This window comes from Nilaparvata lugens, chromosome 7, assembly GCF_014356525.2.
Source record: "Nilaparvata lugens isolate BPH chromosome 7, ASM1435652v1, whole genome shotgun sequence".
NCBI lineage: Eukaryota > Metazoa > Arthropoda > Insecta > Hemiptera > Delphacidae > Nilaparvata > Nilaparvata lugens.
The window spans coordinates 60,287,557-60,311,720 of record NC_052510.1 but is presented as its reverse complement, the minus strand read 5'-3'; the positions used below and the strand labels follow the sequence as shown (position 1 = coordinate 60,311,720).

Sequence of the window (24,164 nt, the reverse complement as noted above, 5' to 3'; positions counted from 1 at the left end):
ACAATCATTATGAGTGTCGGAAGATTAAAATATTGGCCGACCAACGGTGAGAGTGAAAACGTCCATACCTGGCCAATAGCAGAAATTCATCCTTGATATGTCAACTAACTTTATAAGGCTCCTTCAACACTCAGTCAAACAACATATTGAGGAACGAAGTTCCATTATATAATAATGTTCCCTAAACAACATTAGTTGAGAGTTGAAGATGTGGCAAGTGTTGCCATGAAACCCTGTGACCAGTTTTAATACATATACAGAATGGAAAGTACCGTATCAATCCAACCAATGCATTTTACATGACGCCAAGACTTGAGTGCACCACGTCACGTGATTGTTAGAAATTACAATTATCGCTATCCGGGTCTTTTGAACGGGTCGCGGCAGTGAACGAGACCGATTGACCGGGATCAGTAAAGTGATCCGAACCTCCCATCTTTACTACTATTACAATGTTGTTTCATTCGTTGATTTCTTACGGAGTAGCATTCTGGGGAAACTCTGTTGAGTCAATCCAGATTTTCAGATTACAAAAATCTGGTGTGGCGCACTCACACAACTTTCCTTCCCGTTATGGAAAATGGTCACTGACGCTAGTGTTCCCGCGCATCTCAAGATTACTATTCAAATATTTGAGCCAGCTGGTGACAGGGCAGTAACGCTGGAGACACACATGAGGTCTGCTATCTCTTCATAGTGAATGATTTAATAGAATCAACCATAATTTGCAATTGAATAATCACATTTTCTCGAATTTAAAGCTTATTTTCAATTTTAGGTGAAAATGTTACTGAACATTAATTGTAGAGATTTTCATGCTCAATCTACTCCACTTGATTTGTTTTGTTTCAATTGTATCTGAAGCCTGATAATTGGGAATCTATCTGCATTGATGGGGCGGAGCTCCTGAAATTTTTACAGATATGGGACTTGTGGCAGTTGATAGAGCTTATCAATGACTATTTTAGGTATGAATTTGATCAAAATCGTTGGAGCCGTCTCCGAGAAAATCACGAAAAACCCTGTTTTTGACAACATTTTCGCCATTTTAGCCGCCATCTTGAATTGCATTTAATCGGAATTGTTCGTGTCGGATCCTTATAGTGAAAGGACCTTTAAGGTTCGAACCCACTAGAACGTATCAGACACGGACCGTGTCAGACCATGCCAGGCACGTAATAGTATATTTCGCACCTAGGGCCGAAAATGAGACTTTTCTGGCTCGAAATCGGTTTTCAAGTCCGAGGCCGTAGGCCGAGGACTAGAAAAGATTGAGAGCCGGAAAAACATTTTTGCCCATGGTGAGAACGTAATTTTTCGCCACACAGAAAAAAAAACAATATATATATGAGAATAATAATTATTCTCATTGTCTATTATAAGCACTTCCGAAAGCAAAAGTGGAAGGTCATAGCTCTAGCAAATCTGAATATCAAGAAATTGTCCAAGTATTTTTATTTTTTATTCTGATTTGTCTAAATAACCTAAAAGATTATGTTCAATTATGTAAGAGGTTGAGTTTATACTTTTTATTCTTCCAAATGACAATAAGATGATATTATTATAAATGCTTTAATTATTGAATGATAAACACAAATAATGAAAAGTTTTTGATCAGCTGGTTTATCACACTTGAAAAAGTTTTTGATCAGCTGGTTTATCACACTTGAAAAAGTTTTTGATCAGCTGTTTTAGCACACTTGAAATTCGGCCAATCTGATGTGATCTGAATCTGAATGTCAATGGAAGTTAAGGTTAGAAGTTCTATTCTTCTATGAAAATCGAATTATTTGAATAGTTTATAATATATATCTTATCTGTATTTTATTCATTTAAATAAAATGATAGTATATTATTACAGAATACTTTCTTGAATTCTAGAAGCATAAAATGATTCCGTTTTTATTTATTATTTTTTTTTTTTATTTATTCAAGTAAGTTACAATACATTCTGGTTCATACACGAATCTACAATAAATTACAGTACAACAGCCAATTATGCAGCAAATTTCACATATTATGAAAACTTATTAATTACAATGAAGATTGAATGCAACATTAGAATATTGATAATATAGTATTGTAATATAACTACATAAATCAGCGGTGTTTCAACAATGAATAAATGATAATTTCAATGAATAAATATACACCCCACTATATATTATATGTGTTGGGGTATAAGTAATTAGTTGCTTATTGCGTGTAATAATTACTATTTACAAACTTCATTCACTGATATGGGATTAAAGTTTTTTATAATAAAATTAGTAAAAATGTATAATACAAACAAACAAAAATATGGAATTAGTAAATAAATATTAATGTTCTATTAAGGATAATAATAAGAAAGGTTATTTTTAGAAAAATGAAAAACAGTAAAGAGTGGAATGAAGAATAAATAGTTTCAATATTTACAGTCTAACTAAATTTTCACAATTTTCCACTCCAATATCAACCAACCAGGAAAATAAACTTTTCTTGAACCTGTGTCTATTGAATTCTTCCCTAATGTAACTTGGTATTGAATTATAAATTTTTGGTCCCAAATATGTGTAGTTTCTTTGCCCAAATGTAGTGTTCATCCTTGGTACTATTGAATACGTGTTTCTCTGCCTTGTTTGATGGTTATGATCTGCCAGTCTTATGTGTTCGTTGTTTCTCCTCATTCGCGTGATGATAGCCTGGATGTAGAGTTGTCTTACACTCAGTACTTTACTGTCCTTGAAAAGAATGTTCGTGGGGAATTGATTCTCCTTGAAGCCTATTATTTTTAATATTCGTTTTTGAAGTTTATAGAGAGGTTCAACATGTGTAAAATTCGTAGCTCCCCAGATAATTATGACGTATCTTAAAATTGATTGCACTAAAGAAAAATAAACAGTTTTTAATGTCTCATAGTTGAGGATTTTACGGAGTTGATAGAATTTGTAGAGAAGCTTCCTGATCCGGGTAATTGATAGATTAATGTGCTTGTCCCATTTGAATTTGTTGTCCACTATTGTTCCTAAATATTTTATTTCATTGACTTGTTGAATTGAAGGGCAATCACACGGGTTGTTGGTGCTTCCACAGTGATGCAGGATTATTGAAGAATCCGGTGGTCTCGTCCGTTCTGTCAGAGAAAAGGCTAAAAATTTCGTTTTTGTTGCATTTACTGTAAGCAAATTTTCTCTTAACCATTTATCAACTTTGATCAATTCTTCCTGTGCCAGATTAAAAACTTCCTCCCAGGTGTTTCCTTCAAATAGTATACACGTATCATCAGCAAAAGCTATTACTCTTCCTCTTATCTTGATTGAACATAGCTCATTTGCATATGCCAAATACAGAATTGGCCCAAGAACTGTTCCTTGGGGAATCCCAAACTTCATCGTTTCCTCTGAACTGAGATGTTCTTCAACTTTGACTTTTTGACGCCGGTCACAGAGGTATGATCTAAACCATGCTAGAGGAACTCCTCTAATTCCCATGGCTTCTAATTTCTTCAGCAGCAAACTGTGATTAACATTGTCAAAAGCTTTTGCTAGGTCCAGGAACACTGCTGCACATTTTTTGTTATTTTCTAGCTTATCTGTGACAAAATTTGACAATTCTAATACCGCATCTTCTGTACTCCTCCCCTCACGAAAACCAAATTGATTCCTAGATAGTAAGTTGTTTTTTTCCATGTAATTCACAAGACGTTTCTTTACCAGTTTTTCCAAAATCTTAGAAATATTGCTTATAAGTGAAATAGGCCTGTAATTGGTGGCATTTGTTTTGTCGCCTCCTTTATGTAATGGTCTAACACATGTCTCTTTCATAGCTTTTGGAAAAATTCCTTTTGACAGACTTAAATTAAATATGTGAATTAATGGTTTTACAATTACATTTTTTATCGACTTCAATGTTCTATTATTGATTCCATCAAGTCCTGGAGCACTGTCATTTCGCAAACTACTAATAGCTTCAAGAAGCTCATCTTCAGTTACTGGGTGAAAGTAGATGGAGTGTAGAGTTCTTGTAACAGGTTTATATTGGGATATGATTTGGTCTAGTGGTTTTCTTAAGGAATCTATTATTGTCTCCGCCATTTCTTCACCTACATTTGTGAAAAAGTTATTCATGTGGTTGAGCACAGTTTCTGGATTTTCCTTTAGATTGAAAATCCTATCATCTATTTTAATAGCATTCAATTTCATTTTTGTTTTTGATTTAGAGTCAGTAGCATCTTTGATTACTTTCCACATTTTTTTATTATCCTTTCCAGCTTCATACAATTTCTCTCTATAGTATTGGTCCTTTGTTTCATGAATTAAAGCTGTGAGTGTATTCCTATACCGACGATAGAAGTTGGTTAAGTTAATGTTGTTTGGGTCTTCCTTTCTTCTTTTGTTGAGTAGATTTCTGGTTCTTATTGCTGCTACTATACCTCTGGTGATCCATGGTTTGATGGGTTTGTACTTCTTCTGCCGCCGATGCTGCTTGATATTATTTTGTATATGTTGTCTCAGAGTTGATAAGAAGGTGTCATAAGATGTATCTGGATTATTATCTTCTAAAACATGAATCCACTCCTCTTTCAGTAGTTCATTCTTCAAGCTATTAATGTCTATTTTCTCGTTTATTTCATGTGTTCCAGTTTCATTTGCACTATTTCTCGAAATATGTTGCACTCCTAGAATTGTGGTGAAGTGGTCAGTTATTGTTGATTCATAAATGATTGGAAAAAGATTATCTCTGGAGTTGGTAGCAATGTGATCTATGCAAGAAGCAGTTTCTGTTGTAGTTCTGGTTGCTTGTTTAATGCAGAGTCTGAGCCCATGCTCGCTTAGAAGATCGCAGTAGTCATTCAATTGATGATGTGGACGAATTTGAAGGGTGTTAATATTCATGTCTCCGGCACATATGACTTGTTGCCCTCTTAATTCATTCAGGATCGATTCCAAGTCACTCAGGAAATCTGTAATATCATTGAAGGACGGTGATCTGTATATTGCAAGGATGTTCCACTTTTTGTCTGCTGCATCCAACCGAATATGTAGGACATTTGCCTGGTTAATATGTAGCTCAACACATTGTACATTTATACTATCTTTAACATAAACAACTACACCATCATTTTGTAATGGGTTGTTTATGGTGGAAAATACATCATATCCTCGAATGGACTGGAGTACAAATTCAGTCCTAATCCAGCATTCGGTTAGAATAATAACATCAAAAGAAAAATTAATGTCGCACAATTGAATCATCAGCTCATCAAAATTTCTTCTGATACTCCTTATATTGAGACAGAAGATGCTCAAATCACAAGAACTCAATGCTGCACAAAGTTGTTGACTGTTGTTGATCACTTCATCGTTTATTTCTTCAAAATAATCAAGATCCTCGAAGCTGAGCAAATTTGATAAGTTGTTGTTACTCATTATTTAAACTCTCATTAATCCCTTCCATGTCTCTTTCATTCCAGCTTAAGAGAAACTCTTCACTAACATCCTTTAGTTTTCGAATTAGGGTCAGCACTAAATCTTCTTGCCCTGTTGTGATATATCTGAAGGTTTGTGTGTGTCTGCTCATTGCTACTATTACATGTTGTGTGCTGTTATATATTCCAAGTAGTTTTTTATTGTTCCTTATCAGAACTACATTCTTGTGAGTTAAGCCCTGTGCTTCATGAATTGTATGGACTTTAACTGAAGGGTGAAGTTTTGATTGCAGCTTATTGCAGTTTATCCACCATGTTCCGTGATAAACGCTTTACTAGGAGGTTTGAGGTTAGATTCTATTATACTCTGAAAATTGAATTTGAATAGTTTATAATATCTCATTTGTATTTCATTCATCCAAATAAAATGATAGTATCTTATTGCAAAAACTTTATTCAATTCTAGAAGCATAAACTGATTCCGTTTCATAAACTATTTTGTAAACACGTTCACATCAAATCAGAATCAGCTGACTTCAAGGTTATTTTACAGCCCTAGGGCCGTAAAAATTTTACCGGCCTGGTCAGAAAACAATCACTTTCGGCCTCCATATGACGCACGTAAACCAGCTCATTATATCCAAGTGGGGCGAAAAATAACAACTATGCCCACTACACCGGATCAACAGCGGTCTATGCCAGTACATTACGCGTATGGTACGCGTATGATACGGGTATGATACGCGTATGATACGCGTATGATGCCCGGTCAGAAGTTGTTGGGAACGCGTCAGTTAGCAAGAGAATGTAGCGGTGAACTGGTTACCAACGCGGTGCATACGCGGTTACAACGGGGTTTGCAGGCGTCACGTGCCATGCAAGGAGCGTTCCGTCACAGACAAAATATACTGGCTGACAAATGTTGACCTGGACGTGCATGGCACGCTCCGTGCTTGGCCGGTGACGGAACGGTCTAATGGGTGCATTACATATCAAATGATGCAAAGAATATTTTTTTGCATGTGTCGGTACGGGCACGGTCATGGTATGATACGTTCTAGTGGGTTCGAACCTTAAGTTCCAAATTTCAAGTCATTCCGTTAATTGGGAGATGAGATATCGTGTACACAGACGCACATACACTCATATACACACACACACACACACACACAACACACACACACACACACACACACACACCACACACACACAACACACACACACACACACACACACAACACACACACACACAACACACACACACACACACACACACACACACACCACACACACACACCACACACACACACACACACACACAGACCAATACCCAAAAACCAGTTTTTTGGACTCAGGGGACCTTGAAACGTATAGAAATTTAGAAATTGGGGTACCTTAATTTTTTTCGGAAAGCAATACTTTCCTTACCTATGGTAATAGGGCAAGGAAAGTAAAAATGGGCTGTGAGGGTGATGATGGGTGAGACAATGAGGACAAGCTGCCGTCCATATTTCAAAACGCTAGAAATACTACCACTTCCAAGCCTTTTCATGTTAGAATGTATTTGTCTAATTAAAAAGAACGAAAATAATATGATTAGAGGGTCTTTAATACATTCTTATGACACACGAAGACGTCACCATCTCAGAGATGAACCACACTATATGCTAAGGGGGATAAAAGTTTAGGTATTAATCTCTATAATGCCTTACCTGATAACATGAAGGGGCTGGAGTCGAAAAGATTCAGAATGGAGTTTATTTATTTACAATGCAAATGACACTAATGTATTAAAATTGAAAGATAAAATAATAAGGTAGTCCTTGTTGAAGAGGGAGGAGCTGGTAAAGCATTGCTTCTATTCTATTTCTGAGTTCTACGATCACTTTGTCGGCACCAGACAATCGACTTCAACTCTAACGATTCGTTAATTCGTTAAATTAGGAAACTGAATTTCAGTGAAAAATTGACAAATCCTTATACCTCTTTAATAGGAGGTCACAGGATGAAATAAACTAAACTAAAAAGTCTGGTGTGGCGCACTCACACAACTTTCCTTGCAGTTATGAAAATTGATCACCTGACGCTAGTGTTCCCGCGCATCCCAAGTCTAGGCCTACTATTCAAAGATTTGAGCCAGCTGGTAACAGGGCAATAACGCTGGAGACACACATGAGGTCTGCTATCTCTTCATAGTGAATGATTTAATAGAATCAACAATAATTTGCAATTGAATAATCACATTTTCTCGAATTTAAAGCTTATTTTCAATTTTAGGTGAAAATGTTACTGAACATTAATTGTAGAGATTTTCATGCTCAATCTACTCCACTTGATTTATTTTGTTTCAATTGTATCTGAAGCCTGATAATTGGGATTCTATCTGCATTGATGGGGCGGAGCTCCTGAAATTTTTACAGATATGGGACTTGTGGCATTTGATAGAGCTTATCGATGACTATTTTAGGTATCAATTTGATCAAAATCGTTGGAGCCGTTTCGAGAAAATCACGAAAAACCCTGTTTTTGACAACATTGTTGCCATTTTAGCCGCCATCTTGAATTGCATTTGATCGAAATTGTTCGTGTCGGATCCTTATAGTGTAAGGACCTTAAGTTCCAAATTTCAAGTCATTCCGTTAATTGGGAGATGAGATATCGTGTACACAGACGCACATACACTCATACACACACACACACAAACACACACACACACACACACACACACACACACACACACACACACACAGACACACACACACACACACACATACAGACCAATACCAAAAAACCAGTTTTTTGGACTCAGGGGACCTTGAAACGTATAAAAATTTATAAATTGGGGTACCTTAATTTTTTTCGGAAAGCAATACTTTCCTTACCTATGGTAATAGGACAAGGAAAGTAAAAATGCTGAACTTTCTTTCAAGATGGCGGATTTTGGCTTCAGGATACTAGCCGACTTTCCATTCTGTGTTGTATTCTGTGACTTGGTTCTGTAATTTAAATTGATTTTGAACAAATATAGTGGTATTTATAACATCAACGTCTTATTCTTTCAATTAAATTTGTTTGATTTATCATTATTTTAGAGGTGTGCAATGGAATTCTCCAAAGAATACTGCAAAAGCTGGAGGTCCTAGCTGGAGTCCCCAGCCCATGGCTGCCACCACTGGAGCCAATTATAGACCTATGGTGAGTTTCACCGTTCAAATTCAGTGATTATTCAATAATTTTGGTCGCTTTTTCAAGGATTGAATGCTAGTTTTTGATCGAAATAAGGTCAGAATGATTGACACTCAAGGGCAAGATAATATAATTATTTATAAATAAAAATATAAATATAAGTACCCTTTTTTAAATCGCAACCCAAGTAACCTTTTGTTGATGGCATCATATAGCCGAAACATGTAGTAGTAAACAATTTTAAATACGGTACTTAGGTTTCTATTTTTATAATATAACTATTTAATTATAAATGTGGTACTTTTCTGGAAGCTGTGCTATGTTAAATGATGAAATAAATTAATAATGTAATGGGCACCCAAGGTTAAGTGGTAGAGAGGACTAGAAAGTCCTAACTTCGCCAAAAAAATAATGAATGTTTTCATTTTTATTTCATTTTAGAATGTAGTCTATAAATAGAGCACACATCGTGAATTGATAACCTATAACAATTTGCAAAAATTTGTTGACTAATTTGTGGTGAAACTCTGGGGCTTCAATTCTAAAATATCCGAAACCTTCCCTCAACAAATATGTTTCTCATCACCACGTATCTTGAAGCAGTGTGTCATGTTGATGATTTATTTATTTATTCAACAATGATAAAAACACATAATCAATAATTGGGAATGTAAAAGGTTTATAGCCCGTACTATTCCATTTCCGAATTTTGTTTGAATTGAAAATATGTCAACATTTTGATTGATCTGTCCTTTTCTCATTTCATAGAATGATTGGGAATTAAAACTGGCTTATAGCCCTTAATATTTCATTCCCAGATTTTGATTAAAATTAAAATATCGGAACATTTTTATTGATTTGCTCTTTAGTCATTCCATAGAATGATTGGGAATGAAAAACAGGCTTATATCCCTTACTACTATTCCATTCCCAAATTTTGAATAAAATTGAAATATCAGATCATTTTGATTGACCTGTCCTTTTGCAAATAGTTAGGCAAAGTGAACAATCTATCTATTTTCCTATTCCCAAATTAACCCAGTTTTGTCCTTTGTTTCCCTGGGATTCAATTATATTTTAGTAGCTTCTGTTTTCACCATAATTTCGATTATAATTGAGAACAAATCTCTATAATCTATGGTTTCAATATTAAGGAAGTAGCTGTTATGGATTGTCAAAATCCAATATTGCCGACAAAAATCTGGAATATTTCATACATTTATTGTGTTCAATTTTGTACTTCTGTCATTTTGTTACTGGGTTATTTCCATCCACTCTAGATTGTTATAAGTATCTTCCGTTAAGTTCCCTGATATTTAAAGTTTTATTTGATTGGAAAACTACAGCATTTTAATCTCTTTACTAATTTTTTGATGAAGCAAGATACTTTGATAGTTTTGCAACCATTCAAAATATTCATGAAAATATTTATATAATGAGTATAATAATATACTATGCCTCCGCCATAAATTTATGTAGTTACATGATTACAGACAGCTTGATTATTGCTTTTGCCTATAAGTTAGTTAAAATTGATTGATTATTCTATTTTTCAATATTTATCTTGTGAATTTCACAGTTTTAATCAGCATATTCTATTGGAACTAATATGTATTTGTATTTTTCGAAAATTCTCCTTTTATTCGCATTCATACAGGCCATAGCTTAGTTGAAATTTGGCTGAAGCCTGCTAATCTAGTTTTTTTGTATGAAAACTAGTTTTATCTCGGTGCATGTTGTCAAATATCAATTTTGTCTTATAAGCTGTAAATTAGCTAGCTTCTCTCAAATTTTGACTTCAGAAAATCATGCATTTGCTTGTAAATACACTGGTACACTACATTTTTTAAACACGGAATTTACACATTGAAAATGTTTATATACACTTCTACTGAGATCTTGAATATTGTAGTTATCAATCATTAGTTTATGATAGGTTGGTTGAATAAAAATTTATAAAAGGACAGGGAATGCTCCACGTTGTCTTGGAAGTGGAAATACTAGTAGAATAGACGAAATTGTAGCAGGATGAGGGGTTTGAAAATGCTACCTCTGACCTGAAGACAATTTAATATGCTTTACAAATCCAATGCCATAACATACCACAGTATCTCAGAGTAACATAGTAACAGAGTTTCTCTGTTACTTAGTAACTGTCTCTTAGTAACAGAGTATCTCATAGTAACAGATGCGTGTGTTACTAATTTCGTCTGAGTTACATTTATTTATCATGTTCGAATTTTTAAACGAACTTGCATCAGTATGATAAAATATTATAGTTACTGCTAGGACCCAAACGAAAGCATATCAAGTCCAAACGTGTAACATTTCAATAATTTGTAATCACAAAGCCTCTGAATACCCTTCCAAAACTTCTTCCACACACATCGAGTTTTGGGCTTTCGATTTTTGCCGTCCTTATGAATTCTACCAGATTAAATGGAACTTGACACACATAATCTGTATGACCTCATCTGTTTAATCCAATATACTTTTTAAGGACGGCAAAATCCTACGTCCAAAAATCGACGTTTGTGTAACTGGCTTACCACTACTATTGAATTGAAAATAAGTAAAAGTTGGTACCTTTTTATATTTTATAACCATCGATGTCTAGGTAAAACCATCGATAAGCGAAAAACATCAAACAGTAAACATCGATGTTTGATGATATCGATACCCATCCCTAATAGGAAGCTTAAGGCTGTGCAAAGGCTAAAAATGAACTTTCTACTCATGATATTTTTTCAAGTTTTTCGATTTTTATATCATCAAGCTATCAGAAAATTTCAAATTCGGTAAGGTATAAATCCATGAGATTTAGAAGATGGATTCTTCATGGTATTGTTGATCTAGTAAAACAAAAATTTTCTGAAAATATCAATTTTTGAAAAAGTTATTCAATTTACCAAAATTAACTCAACTAAAAGTTATTTTTGGTTATTTTTAGTAAATTGAACAACTCTTAAAAATTGATATTTTCAGAAAAGTTTTGTTTTACTAGATCAACAATACCATGAAGAATCTATCCTCTAAATCTCATGGATTTATATCTTACCGAATTTGAAATATTCTGTCCCAAAAATTTAAACTTTAGGCGCTCATATCTCAAAAAGTAATGATCAGAAAAAAAAATATTTTCCTGAGAATTTTTTTTTTATTTTGATAGCTTGATGATATACAAAAATAGAAAAACTTTGAAAAATATCACGAGTAAAAAGTTTATTTTTAGCCTTTGCACAGCCTTAATAGGGGCGTTTTATAGGATTTTTCTAGAACTAGCCAAACTACTACACTATTTTATATTATACTCCGGATGTATAATATTACACTAGAAACATGCTCCCCTGCTAGGAGTAACCTAGAAGTAGTTAATCTAATGCAATACATATTATACACAATGCAATACATATATTATATAGTGTATATTATATATACACCGGGTGTTTATTCATCTACGTGGCACTCTCTACGTGTCGTTTCCTTTGAAGAACGCTCATGTTCATGAGTACAGGTAGCAGTTCTTCGTAGGAAAGGCCACGATTGAATTTTGGTTTGTAGGAACACCACGCTTTGTGGGTTCGTAGGAAACGCCACCGTATGAAGTGCCACGCTACGGTGTGTTCACCTGTTCTATGTAGAGCTACCTCTTTTTATTGAAATAAAAATGATTACAAGTCCCATATTATAATTATATGTTAACTGCTTCGTATGTTTCAACTCCACTTTCAAATTCAAACATAAATTAACCGGATGTTTATTGTTTTTATTCAAAGCTATAGGAAGTAGGGATGGGTATCGAATGACAAAATATCGATGTTTTTAAACATCGATGTATCGCCCTGGATTAGTATTAATTAATATCAGTACAGTGAAAATGATATTATATACAGTACCTATATGATACTTTACAAATGTATTCTTTTAAAAATGATAAAACAGGGTGAAATCAATTTGATTAAATCCACATCACTTCTGTTAATGTTAATAAGCTTACAGAGAATTAGTTTATTATTTTGGTATTATATTAGAACTCAATTATTTCGGAAGTTGATTGAGTTATTGGTATTATTATTTTCATAAATTTCGAAATACTTGAAAGTACAAAAAGAGCTTCCAAAATGACTACAATTTTATCGGGAGCTATTGTTCCAATACTTTAACAGTTACTAACTAGAATTTCAGCAATTTTTGACTTGTGGTTTAATACCACAATTACTTCAATAGTAATAGTGTTTTTTCTGGTTCTAAATTTTGTCAAATTGTCAAATAATGGTGATATGAGTGTGATATTTTTGTTTTTTATTCTGTTTTCAACCGTACAAATTTAAAAATCTTATTTTCCGTTGATTTTGAGTGAAAATGGACTAAATTTTAGAAAAGTGAAATCATAACCCTATTTTGGACTTTTAAAGTGTTATTTAAATTTGGGAAAGATATAGTACAAGGAGTATCCTTAGTTTTTCTCTCCCAATCAGTGCTACTTTGTAGAAATTATAAATAAATAAAAAAGTAATAGTCAGGTTGTGACTAGAAAGATAGGCTACAGTTCACAAGATTTGTCATCTTCATAGTTAAGTCATTCTAAATTGAAAAATTAGAACTGTTTTTACTTTTCAGTTGGAAAAAACATCGGATGACCGATGTCTAGGTAAAACCATCGATAAGTGAAAAACATCGAACAGTAAAAGTAAACATTGATGTTTGATGTTCAAACATCGATGTATCGATACCCATCCCTAATAGGAAGCTTAACGCTGTGCAAAGGCTAAAAATAAACTTTCTACTCGTGATATTTTTCTAAGTTTTTCGATTTGTATATCTTCAAGCTATCAAAATTAAAAAGTTTTCTCAGGAAAACATTTTTTTCCTATCATTACTTTTTGAGATATGAGCGCCGGAAGTTTGAATTTTTGGGACAGGGCATTTCAAATTCGGTAAGATATAAATCCATGAGATTTAGAATATGGATTATTCTTCATGGTGTACTTGATCTAGTAAAACAAAAATTTTCTGAAAATATCAATTTTTGAAAAAGTTATTCAATTTACCAAAATTAACTCAACTAAAAGTTATTCTTGGTTATTTTTAGTAAATTGAATAACTATCCTAAAAATTGATATTTTCAGAAAAGTTTTGTTTTACTAGATCAACAATACTATGAAGAATCTATCCTCTAAATCTCATGGATTTATCTCTTACCGAATTTGAAATGTTCTGTCCCAAAAATTTAAACTTTAGGCGCTCATATCTCAAAAAGTAATGATCAGAAAATAGTTATTTGTGCAACTAGTGCGCAAAGTGACAGTTTGCTGCACCGAAAGAAACGTTTACGCCCGAGCCGTAGGCGAGGGCGGAATGGTTTGTTGAGTGCAGCAGAGGAACTTTGCGCACGTATTTCACATTAAGTTTTTCCTACAGTTACCATTGAATTTGAAAAGTGGTAATTATGGGTAAAATTGCCTGAAATGCATCAAATGTTTTTTCTGTGTAATTTTATTATCAATAAAAACCTTAATTTATTGTCAAATTGAATAATAATGTATGTGTGTTTGAATGGTGGGGGGGGGCTGTCATCCACCGCCTCAATATTCCTATAACGTGCACCACACTATACCACAGTTACCAACTTCATTTTGATTTTGCTGCACTGGTGCTCCATATAACCTACTATTTTGTGTTGCCATGTTGCAAATCTGGGAGTACGCAAAGTACTCACTTTGCGCACTAGTGCGGAAAAGTGATTCTTTGCGGCCTGCAATCAGTGCACAAATGGTCACTTTTCAAGTTATCTGTAGGAAAAAAATATTTTCCTGAGAATTTTTTTTTATTTTGATAGCTTGATGATATACAAAAATAGAAAAACTTTGAAAAATATCACGAGTAAAAAGTTTATTTTTAGCCTTTGCACAGCCTTAATAGGGGCGTTTTATAGGATTTTTCTAGAACTAGCCAAACTACTACACTATTTTACATTATACACCGGATGTATAATATTACACTAGAAACCTGCATGCTCTTCTCCCCTCCCCTCTAGCCGCGCTGCCTCTGCTCCCCTCGCCCCATCCCTTTACTTAGCATTAGCAGCATTTGCATATGGTACTATTGCGTTGCATTGCAGGGCCAAGGAATGGCTGGTAGTATGCAGTTCCCACCTGTACAAACAATGGTAAGTAGCTCACCAAAAGCTCACAAAAGCTCACCACTGCTTACTGCATTCAAGCTTTCTGAAGGGTTGCTTTACAATTGATTCTGAACAAAAATAGCATTGACTTCTATGAGAGTGTTCACACATATCCAGCAGAAAACCAACAGTTTGAAGTACAGACAAACTAAATAATCTCTTTTCTGTATAGGGCTACTTGTAATATAAATGGAAAGAAAAATAAAAATCTCAGTACATGTTGAAACATGTTGAGATAAAATAATTCAAAAATGTTTTGTTTGGATTCGTATTTGGAAATTGATCAATCTAATAAATCCAAAATTGTAGTAGATACATTTTTTGGACTCAAAATTGTGTCTGTATTTAAGTTACGTAAGTAGCATAACCTTTAGACTGTGTATTCCAAATTAAGGTTTGAAGCAGTTTTGGGCAAATGTCTGTTGCTTTTACCTGAATTGTATTTGCATATGAATAAATAAATAAATAAATAAAAAGGGTACTGAGAATTGAATTTTTCTTTCCATTTAAACTAAATAATGTTTCAGTTGGGTTGAGAATATCATTTGTTCTTATTCCCATTTATTGACAAAATATCCGGCAGAAAACGAACTGTTTGACACACAGCCGAACCAAATTATGTTAAATTTGGGTTGAGAAATAGCATTTTTTATTATGGGTGTGTTCATACATTGACAGAATATCTGGCAGAAAATCAACCATTTAAGGCACATAAGAGCTGAATAATGTTTTAATCGGGTAGAAAAAATATTGGTTCTTATAGGAGTGTTGTTTATACATTGACAAGATATGCGGCAGAAAACGAACCGTTTGAAACCACTACCTCCGTCAACAAAGCCGTAGTGCATTCGTGTGACGTCAGCACAGGTAGGGCTTCTACACCAATAAAAATTCGTTGATATCAGCTGATCTACATCTGCTAGTGTTTTTATTGGTGTAGAAACCCTACCTGTGCTGACGTCACACGAATGCACTATGGCTTTGTTTACGGAGGTAGTGTTGAAACACTGACGAGTAGGTATTACAGATATTTTGCCAATATCCGGCAAAAAACGAAACCATTGAAACACAGACGAAATAAATGTTTTCGTTTTTTCTGCAGTACGGGTAGAAAACACAATTTCTTCTTATGAGGCTGTTCACACATTGATAGCATGTTCAGCTGACAATCTAAGAGAAGATTCGGATTTGTAATAAATCGTTAAAATAGATGTCATGTACCCCGAAAAGATAGAAATTTGATATTTAAAATTATTTGAATATTAAAATTTGAACAGTGGCTGGCTCTTTAGTGAGAATCACTTTATATAGTCTGTGTAAAAGGTAGGACGGTATGGTTGCCAATTCTCTTTTTCCTCCGCCTTCTATAGTTGCTGTGATTGAATAAATAAATAAAATGTTATGGCCGCTCAACATTTGAATAGTTATGGATAACGTCAGAAATTATCATTTAACAAACATGCCATTAAAGTCATGCCTGTATATCTGATAATTTACAAATTGTTTATTCTTGTTTATAAATTCTATTTCATTTACCAAAAAATAACCTATATCATTTATGGAAATAGAAAAAATAAGATTTTGTGGTTATAAAATGATGTCTGTCAATTCAGCTAAACTGAATCTGAAATAGTGGTCAGAAAATCAAAATCCAAATCTCTAGTAGACAGAAAAAAACTACAGCTATTTTCATTAAATAGTGATTTTAAAGGGCCGGTTTCCGAGCTCGGGAATTAGCTAAGCTCTAGACTTTAACAGCTGGAGTTAGAAAATTGGCTTTCCAAAACGGGGCGTAGTCGCAGTTTTTATGACAATATTTATTTTGTAATTTCTATAATTAGGAACGTTTTTCCGTGACGAAATTAAACATTCCTAAATAATTCAAATTAGCTGAAACTTTACACTATTTTCTTTTCATCTTATTGTGTGTTGAATTTTCTAGTTTTTCGAAATTTAATTTTGGCGTGGACTACGACTACGCCCCGTTTCGGAAAGCCAATTTTCGGACTTCAGCTGTTTAAAGTCTAGGACTCAGCTAATTCCCGAGCTCGAAAACCGACACTTATTGTGTTTCAATTGATTTTCAACAGAATCTATCAATCAATCATTTATCAATACAATTATGACAAAGATTTAGAATAATAGATATCATAATCTGAGTGTTCAGAAATAAAAACTCAGTTCGTCTGTTTTCCAAATGTTTCGTCTTCTGAACTTCCTGTGTGAACCCTCCCATAACAACACATAGTATTCTTATTCTTCCCGGACGGGCAGAATTAATTGGAAAGCAGCCCTTTACAATTTCCCACTACTTCTCTCTCACTTTCACTTGCTGCATCGTAAACTTTTCTCTATGTCTTGCAAAATTAGCATCCATTAATATTCTGCATCCATAAATGACACTAGTCTTCTCTTTCTCTGTTTTGCAAATATTCTGCATCTCTTTCACTTATTGCAATAGATTTTGAAACTTTTCCTCTCTTTCTTGCAAATATTCTGTCACATATTGTAAATTACTGTAGTAAATCTTTATTATCTCTCTTAATCTGCTTGTAAATACATTGTAGGATGATTTTTGGTATAGGTATTCTGGTGATTTGTGATACACTAATCAAACTTTGTTGATACACATATCAAACTTTGTTGATACACATATCAAACTTAGTTGATACACGTATCAAACTTTGTTGATACACGTATCAAACTTAGTTGATACACGTATCAAACTTCGTTGATACACGTATCAAACTTTGTTGATACACGTATCAAACTTTGTTGATACACAGTAGTGTCACACCTTGGTAAATTGAAATAACCTTGTCTTGCGTCACTCAAAAATCTTGAAAATACAAATATCAACTCTTTGTGTTTCAAAGTTTACACAAATTTTAATAGTACCATTGATTCTAACTCCACAAGTTGACAGAAGGTTATTGTATAGTGAATTTAATGTCCGGTCCTATTATAGTACTCATCGTTTTAATACAAACTTTGAAGCCATTTGATCCAAACTTTGAGACACAACAAAACTATTACAATACTTCCTGAAATAACTTGAATATTTCTTATTCATTACATTATTGGATGAGATTACAGCTAATTTACAGCTTATGACTGTCTTTAACTTAATTTTGAGCCATTTCCTGCCAAGTATTGTGTTTAATAAAATGATATTTTCTGTCAAATTAATGATAGTATTGTTACCATGGAAAGAAAACAATTCTTGAGCTATTGAAAACTTTGAATATGCATGATTGTATCACAGAGTTCTTGAAAGATACGCAATTGTTCTAACTTGCTCAAGAAACAAACTGATGCTTCTTACAAAAAACATTTTTCCTTTGATTAAACCGATTGATTATGTGTAACTTTATCTAAATTTGGGAAATGAATAGCACAAGGTTGCGCTATTTTTCTTCCCCTATCATGAGAATAAATAAATAAATTCAGTATCAATCATTATTAGAAAATCATACTACTACTTTAGATATGTTCTAGTAAAGTTTCAAAGTAATATTTAGGATCGGTTTCTGAGCAGCTTTTAAACAGCTGGAGTCAGAAAATTGGCTTTTCAAAACTGGGCGTAGTCGCAGTTCTTATGACAGTAGTCCCAGTTTTTATTTTCTCACTTCTATAATCGGAAACGTTTTTCCTTAACGTTATTAAACTTTCCTAAATAATTCAAAATAGCTGAAACTTTGCACTATTTTATCTTTATTTTATGTTGTGTTCAATTTCCTAGTTTTTCAAAATTTCATTTGAACGTGGACTGTGACTAAGCCCCGTTTCGGAAAGCCAATTTTCTGACTCCAGCTGTTTAAAGTCTAGAACTTAGCCAAATCCTGAGCTCGGAAACCGGCCCTTAATGAATATTAATTTCATATTAATGGATTAAGTAATATTAATCCATTAATTCAATGAATACCAGTAGTACTCCATGTTCTTACAATTGCGAATCTTTCAAATATGTAACCACACAAGGTGTCACCGCTTATATTAACAATACTGTCCTAATATTATAATATTTCTCAATGCTCATCAACACTATGCATCTTCCTCTACTCAAGCTGTTTTTGAACATTTACTCTGTATCCAAGTAATGAGTTGCCTCAAATATGGTTTTTAACGGTAGGCTTTAATTTATTGTGTGAAATGGAATTGGAAAAATTGACAACAGGTTTCAACCAAGCAGTAGCTGGTTGCCAGCTTGGCCAAGTTCATTTTCAAATTTAACAAAACGGTCATTAATATTTGAATAAGCTTAGCTTGTACTATTGCTCTATCAAATTTTAATGGTAAGTCCTAAATGTTATGTGTATGTCACGCACTTCACATTTAAACTTGAAAGTTGTTCCAATGAACTAGAAATCCAAAAAAAAAAAACAAATTGTTATAATGTATCAAACTATCTTTGTAACTTGTTTCTTGCTCAATAAATAAATAAATTACTAAACCTTGGGAAAGACAACTGGTCAAACTTTTGGGAAGATTGCATAGTGTTGGTGGTTGATGATTGCATATATAAATGAGCATAGCATTACATAAACGGCAACACTTGCACAATCTAGCAGGCTATGGGTGGCATGCGTATGACGTCACCGGTGCCGGGGGCGGGGCAAGGGGCGGGTGCGCCCATGGGGGGCAGTCCCCGCCAAATGCATCCCCAGGAGGCGGCTCCTCCACCTCTTGACCCTTTCGGGGCTCTGTGAATGACAGGTAAATACTGCTGCTAATCATCTTCTAACTGCTGTCTTCCCTCACTGAGATTCACGTTATAAAGTCAGATAGGATGGCAGAGTTGCCAAGTTTCCTCTACCACCGCCTTCTATAGTAGGTAGATGTGAGAATGAATTGAAAATTCTCAAGTACGTTTTTGACCGAACGAAGTGAAGTCTAAGATTCAAGTCGACGGTTTGGCATTTCTCTTAATGTTTGAATGTTTAAATGTTTATATGTTGCGCATTTACGGCGAAACGCGGTAATAGATTTTCATGAAATTTGACAGGCATGTTCCTTTTTTAATTGCGCGTCGACGTTTATACAAGGTTTTTGGAAATTTTGCATTTCAAGGATAATATAAAAGGAAAAATGAGCCTCCTTCATACGCCAATATAAGAGTAAAAATCAGACTATAGAATTATTCATCATAAATCAGCTGACAAGTGATTACACAGATGTGTGGAGAAGCCAGTCTATTGCTGAATTTCCATAAGGCCTATAGTTTCAATCAGGTACTTGTGGATGAGAATACTGCGTGAGGTCTACTGTTCACAGAACTACTAATAAAAATTGGACTGAGTCACTCTCAATGTTGTAGAACCGTTCCATAATTAAATAAGAACACACAGGTCACATTTCCAAGCTAGTCAGCTTGATATAATGAAATCTTGAAGAATTGAAAATAGGCCTATAATCTTCCTCGGTTAATAAATAATAATAATATCGAGTGACCTGGCTGGCTCAGGTCTGGTGTCAGAGTTTTCAGGTCGCAACTGATCAATTTCAGGGCCTCTGACATGACCTAACGACTGCTTTTTAGGCAGCCGGGACCGACTAATTAAGAATCTAAAGGTTAATTAAGAATCTATATGCAGAATTTCAAGTTAATCAGTCCAGTAGTTCAGACGTGATGATGCGGCAAACATAATTTTCCCATCCCGTACGTGTATATGCCAGTACTTTCCTTTATTATAGTATAGACTAGCCGTCAGGCTCGCTTCGCCCGCCATATCCGTCTAGCCAGGGGGCTCCGCCCCCTGGACCCCCGAGTAGATCGTCCAAGAATGAGATCAGCAGGCTCGCTTCGCTCGCCTGCATTTTTCATTTGAGCATTTTTATCATGTGTTAGGACAATCCAGTCGGGGGTCCAGACTAAACGGCTGGCTAAACGGATATGGCGAGCGAAGCGAGCCTGACGGCTAGTAATATAATATTCCCAGGATTGAAGTAGCAGTTCCCAACCAATTTTTCCGCGATAAATGCATTTAAATCTTCAACTTGGTGCCAACCTAACAAAGTCAACTCAACTTAATGCCAACCTGACAAAATTATCAATTAACAACTGTTTCGAAGAGGTACTCTATCTAGATTATAGTTCTATAGTAACATATGATATGGAAATTTCAATATTATAATTTAGAGATTGGGAGAAGAAGAATATACATGCTAAAAGACGAACTTTAAACCCTTAAAAACAACCCTTAGAGTTGAAATATTGGTAAAAGATTTCTTAGTGCGCCTCTAAAGGGCCAACTGAACATACCTACCAAATTTGAAAGTTTTTTGTCCGGTAGATTTTCAGTTATGCGAGTGAGTGAGTGAGTCAGTCAGTCAGTCAGTGAGTGAGTGCCATTTCGCTTTTATATATATTGATGATGATAGATTAAACATTAATTTCAAAAGAGTACTTGGGAATTAGATAAAAACAAACATATGTTGTCAAATTCTTCACAGATGGTTTCGTGACCACACCGGTCATATTTTCAAGCTAGTCAGCTTGAGAACGTGGTCACGAAACCATGGTCCTGTACCAAATGAAACTGTGTCGAATTTGACAACATATGTTTGTTTTTATCTAATTCGCAAGTACTCTTTTGAAATTAATGTTTAATCTATATATATATAAAAGCGAAACTGACTGACTGATTGACTCACTCACTCACTCGCAGAACTAAAAATCTACCGGACAAAAAACGTTCAAATTTGGTAGGTATGTTCAGTTGGCCCTTTAGAGGCGCACTAAGAAATCTTTTGGCAATATTTTAACTCTAAGGGTTGTTTTTAAGGGTTTAAAGTTTGTCTTTTAGCATGTATATTCTTCTTCTCCCAATCTCTTAATTATAATTGAAATTTCCATATCATAAGTTACTATAGAACTATAATCTAGATAGAGTACCTCTTCGAAACAGTTGTTAACTGGCAACTTAATTAAGAATCTATATGCAGAATTTCAAGTTAATCAGTCCAGTAGTTCAGACGTGATGATGCGGCAAACATAATTTTCCCATCCCGTACGTGTATATGCCAGTACTTTACTTTATTATAGTACTAGCCGTCAGGCTCGCTTCGCTCGCCATATCCGACTAGCCAGGGGGCTCCGCTCCCTGGACCCCCGACTGTATCGTCCAAGAATGAGATCAGCAGGCTCGCTTCGCTCGCCTGCATTTTTCATTTGAGCATTTTTATCATGTGTTAGGACAATCCAGTCGGGGGTCCAGACTAAACGGCTGGCTAAACGGATATGGTGAGCGAAGCGAGCCTGACGGCTAGTAATATAATATTCCCAGGATTGAAGTAGCAGTGCCCAATCAATTTTTCCGCGATAAATGCATTTAAATCTTCAACTTGGTGCCAACCTAACAAAGTCAACTCAACTTAATGCCATCCTGACAAAATTATTAATTTAGTTGCCAGTTAACAACTGTTTCGAAGAGGTACTCCATCTAGATTATAGTTCTATAGTAACATATGATATGGAAATTTCAATATTATAATTAAGAGATTGGGAGAAGAAGAATATACATGCTAAAAGACGAACTTTAAACCCTTAAAAACAACCGTTAGAGTTAAAATATTGCCAAAAGATTTCTTAGTGCGCCTCTAAAGGGCCAACTGAACATACCTACCAAATTTGAACGTTTTTGGTCCGGTAGATTTTTAGTTATGCGAGTGAGTGAGTGAGTGAGTGAGTCAGTCAGTCAGTCAGTGAGTGAGTGCCATTTCGCTTGTGTATATATATATATATATATATATATAATATATATATATATATATATATATATATATATATATATAGATAAAGGAAAGTACTGGCATACAGAGTCTGTATAATACTTTTTGTGTAGTTGAGAAGTTGATATTGTGGTAATTATTCATATTGAATGAAAAAGACTAAGAAATTGTCAAAAACCACAGATTTATTAATACTTAGAAAGACCGGTTTCGGTTATTCTAAGTATCAATAAATCAGTGGTTTTTGATAATTTCTTAGTCTTTTTCATTCAGTCTGTATAATAAGTAACCGGACTGACCTCAGGAAATTTTTTATTGGCAAAATATGTACAATTTTTCAAAAGATCACGTGGGCATTATTCTCAATAAAAAAATATACATATTTTGGTAGCTCATCATATTCCTACATAGTCAACGAAGCTTCACTATGATTAAAAAAATGCTTGTTGAAAAAATAATAGTCAACACATTATTTGGCAACGGTGGGGAGTTGGAGAAGGGTAGAGATATCAGTTTTGTCCAATGAGAGACAAGGATAGCAGACAATGTTAATCAAATGCTGGCTTTATAACCTGAATCTCATTCCCTATATAAGTGACTAACCTGATTTGTAATAAATTAAGGCTTTATCTCGAAGTTTTTAGCTTTTATCTTTGAAGCTTTATCTATTCATCATGTTTAACTGGAGATCAAACCTTGATTTACAACAGTTCATTTTTTTTTGTTTATAGAAATGTTAAAAATTTTAATATCAAAATGATTTAGAAATATTCATATATGAGATCAAACAATTGACTAAAATGTTGCGGATGTATCAGTTTTAACCGAAGTTATCTCGAAATTTTCATAATGGTTAATTGGATTTTAAACCTTTAATGAATAAATCACTCAACATTTTATCGTAAAGATACAATATAGTTATAAGCAAATTCAAAGTGAACAATTACACAGTCACTAGTGGACAAGTCTAACACAAAACGAACAATAGTATTTACTGCAACAGTTTTAATAATTCTCTACTAAGCCTTTGTCAAATAAAAATAACATTTTGAATTAAATAATAATTTTTAAATAATAATAGTTATAATAGCAAATTCAAAGTGAACAACTACACAGTCATTAGTGGACTTAGTCCACAAAAACAAAACGAACAATAGTATTTACTTCAACAGTTTTAACAATTAAGCCTTCTTAATTGACAACTAAGCCTTTGTCAAATAAAAATAACAGTTTGAATTTAATAAAAATAATTAAATAATAATAATAATAATAATAATAATAATAATAGTTAGAATAACAAATTCAAAGTGAACAACTACACAGTCACTAGTGGACTAAGTACACAAAACACAAAACGAACAATAGTATTTACTGCAACAGTTTTAACAATTCTCTACTAAGCCTTTGTCAAATAATAATGATACTATTTTTAATGGAAACTACTTGATGTCTTATTCTGTCAAAATATCATTTTGTTTTTATTCTGTCACAAATGACATAAATATTTATGTAACTGTAATATGGTCTTAGGATCAATTCACACTTACACGACTCAAGTCGAGAAGATACTGCAACTCTAGTCTCTTCTCGACACAGCATGTGTTTTCAAATGGTGACGTCGCGGAGACTAGAATCGACTGGTCTGAGTGTCAC

General features: G+C 34.1%; 1 protein-coding gene across 12 annotated transcripts in view; it reads left to right on the top strand.

The window, feature by feature from the left end:
• LOC111053692 (phosphatidylinositol-binding clathrin assembly protein LAP) overlaps positions 1-24,164 on the top strand; it is a 220,037-nt gene that overhangs the window by 189,355 nt on the left and 6,518 nt on the right. For 5 of the 12 annotated variants that reach the window (XM_039433262.1, XM_039433258.1, XM_039433256.1 and 2 more), the window contains 3 exons: positions 8,503-8,605; positions 14,718-14,765; positions 19,349-19,496. In XM_039433262.1, coding sequence (XP_039289196.1) covers positions 8,503-8,605; positions 14,718-14,765; positions 19,349-19,489 — 292 coding nt within the window. In that variant the 3' untranslated portion in view covers positions 19,490-19,496. The remainder of the gene's footprint in view (positions 1-8,502; positions 8,606-14,717; positions 14,766-19,348; positions 19,497-24,164) is intronic. The other 7 variants (XM_039433265.1, XM_039433263.1, XM_039433259.1 and 4 more) reach the window with 4 other exon arrangements.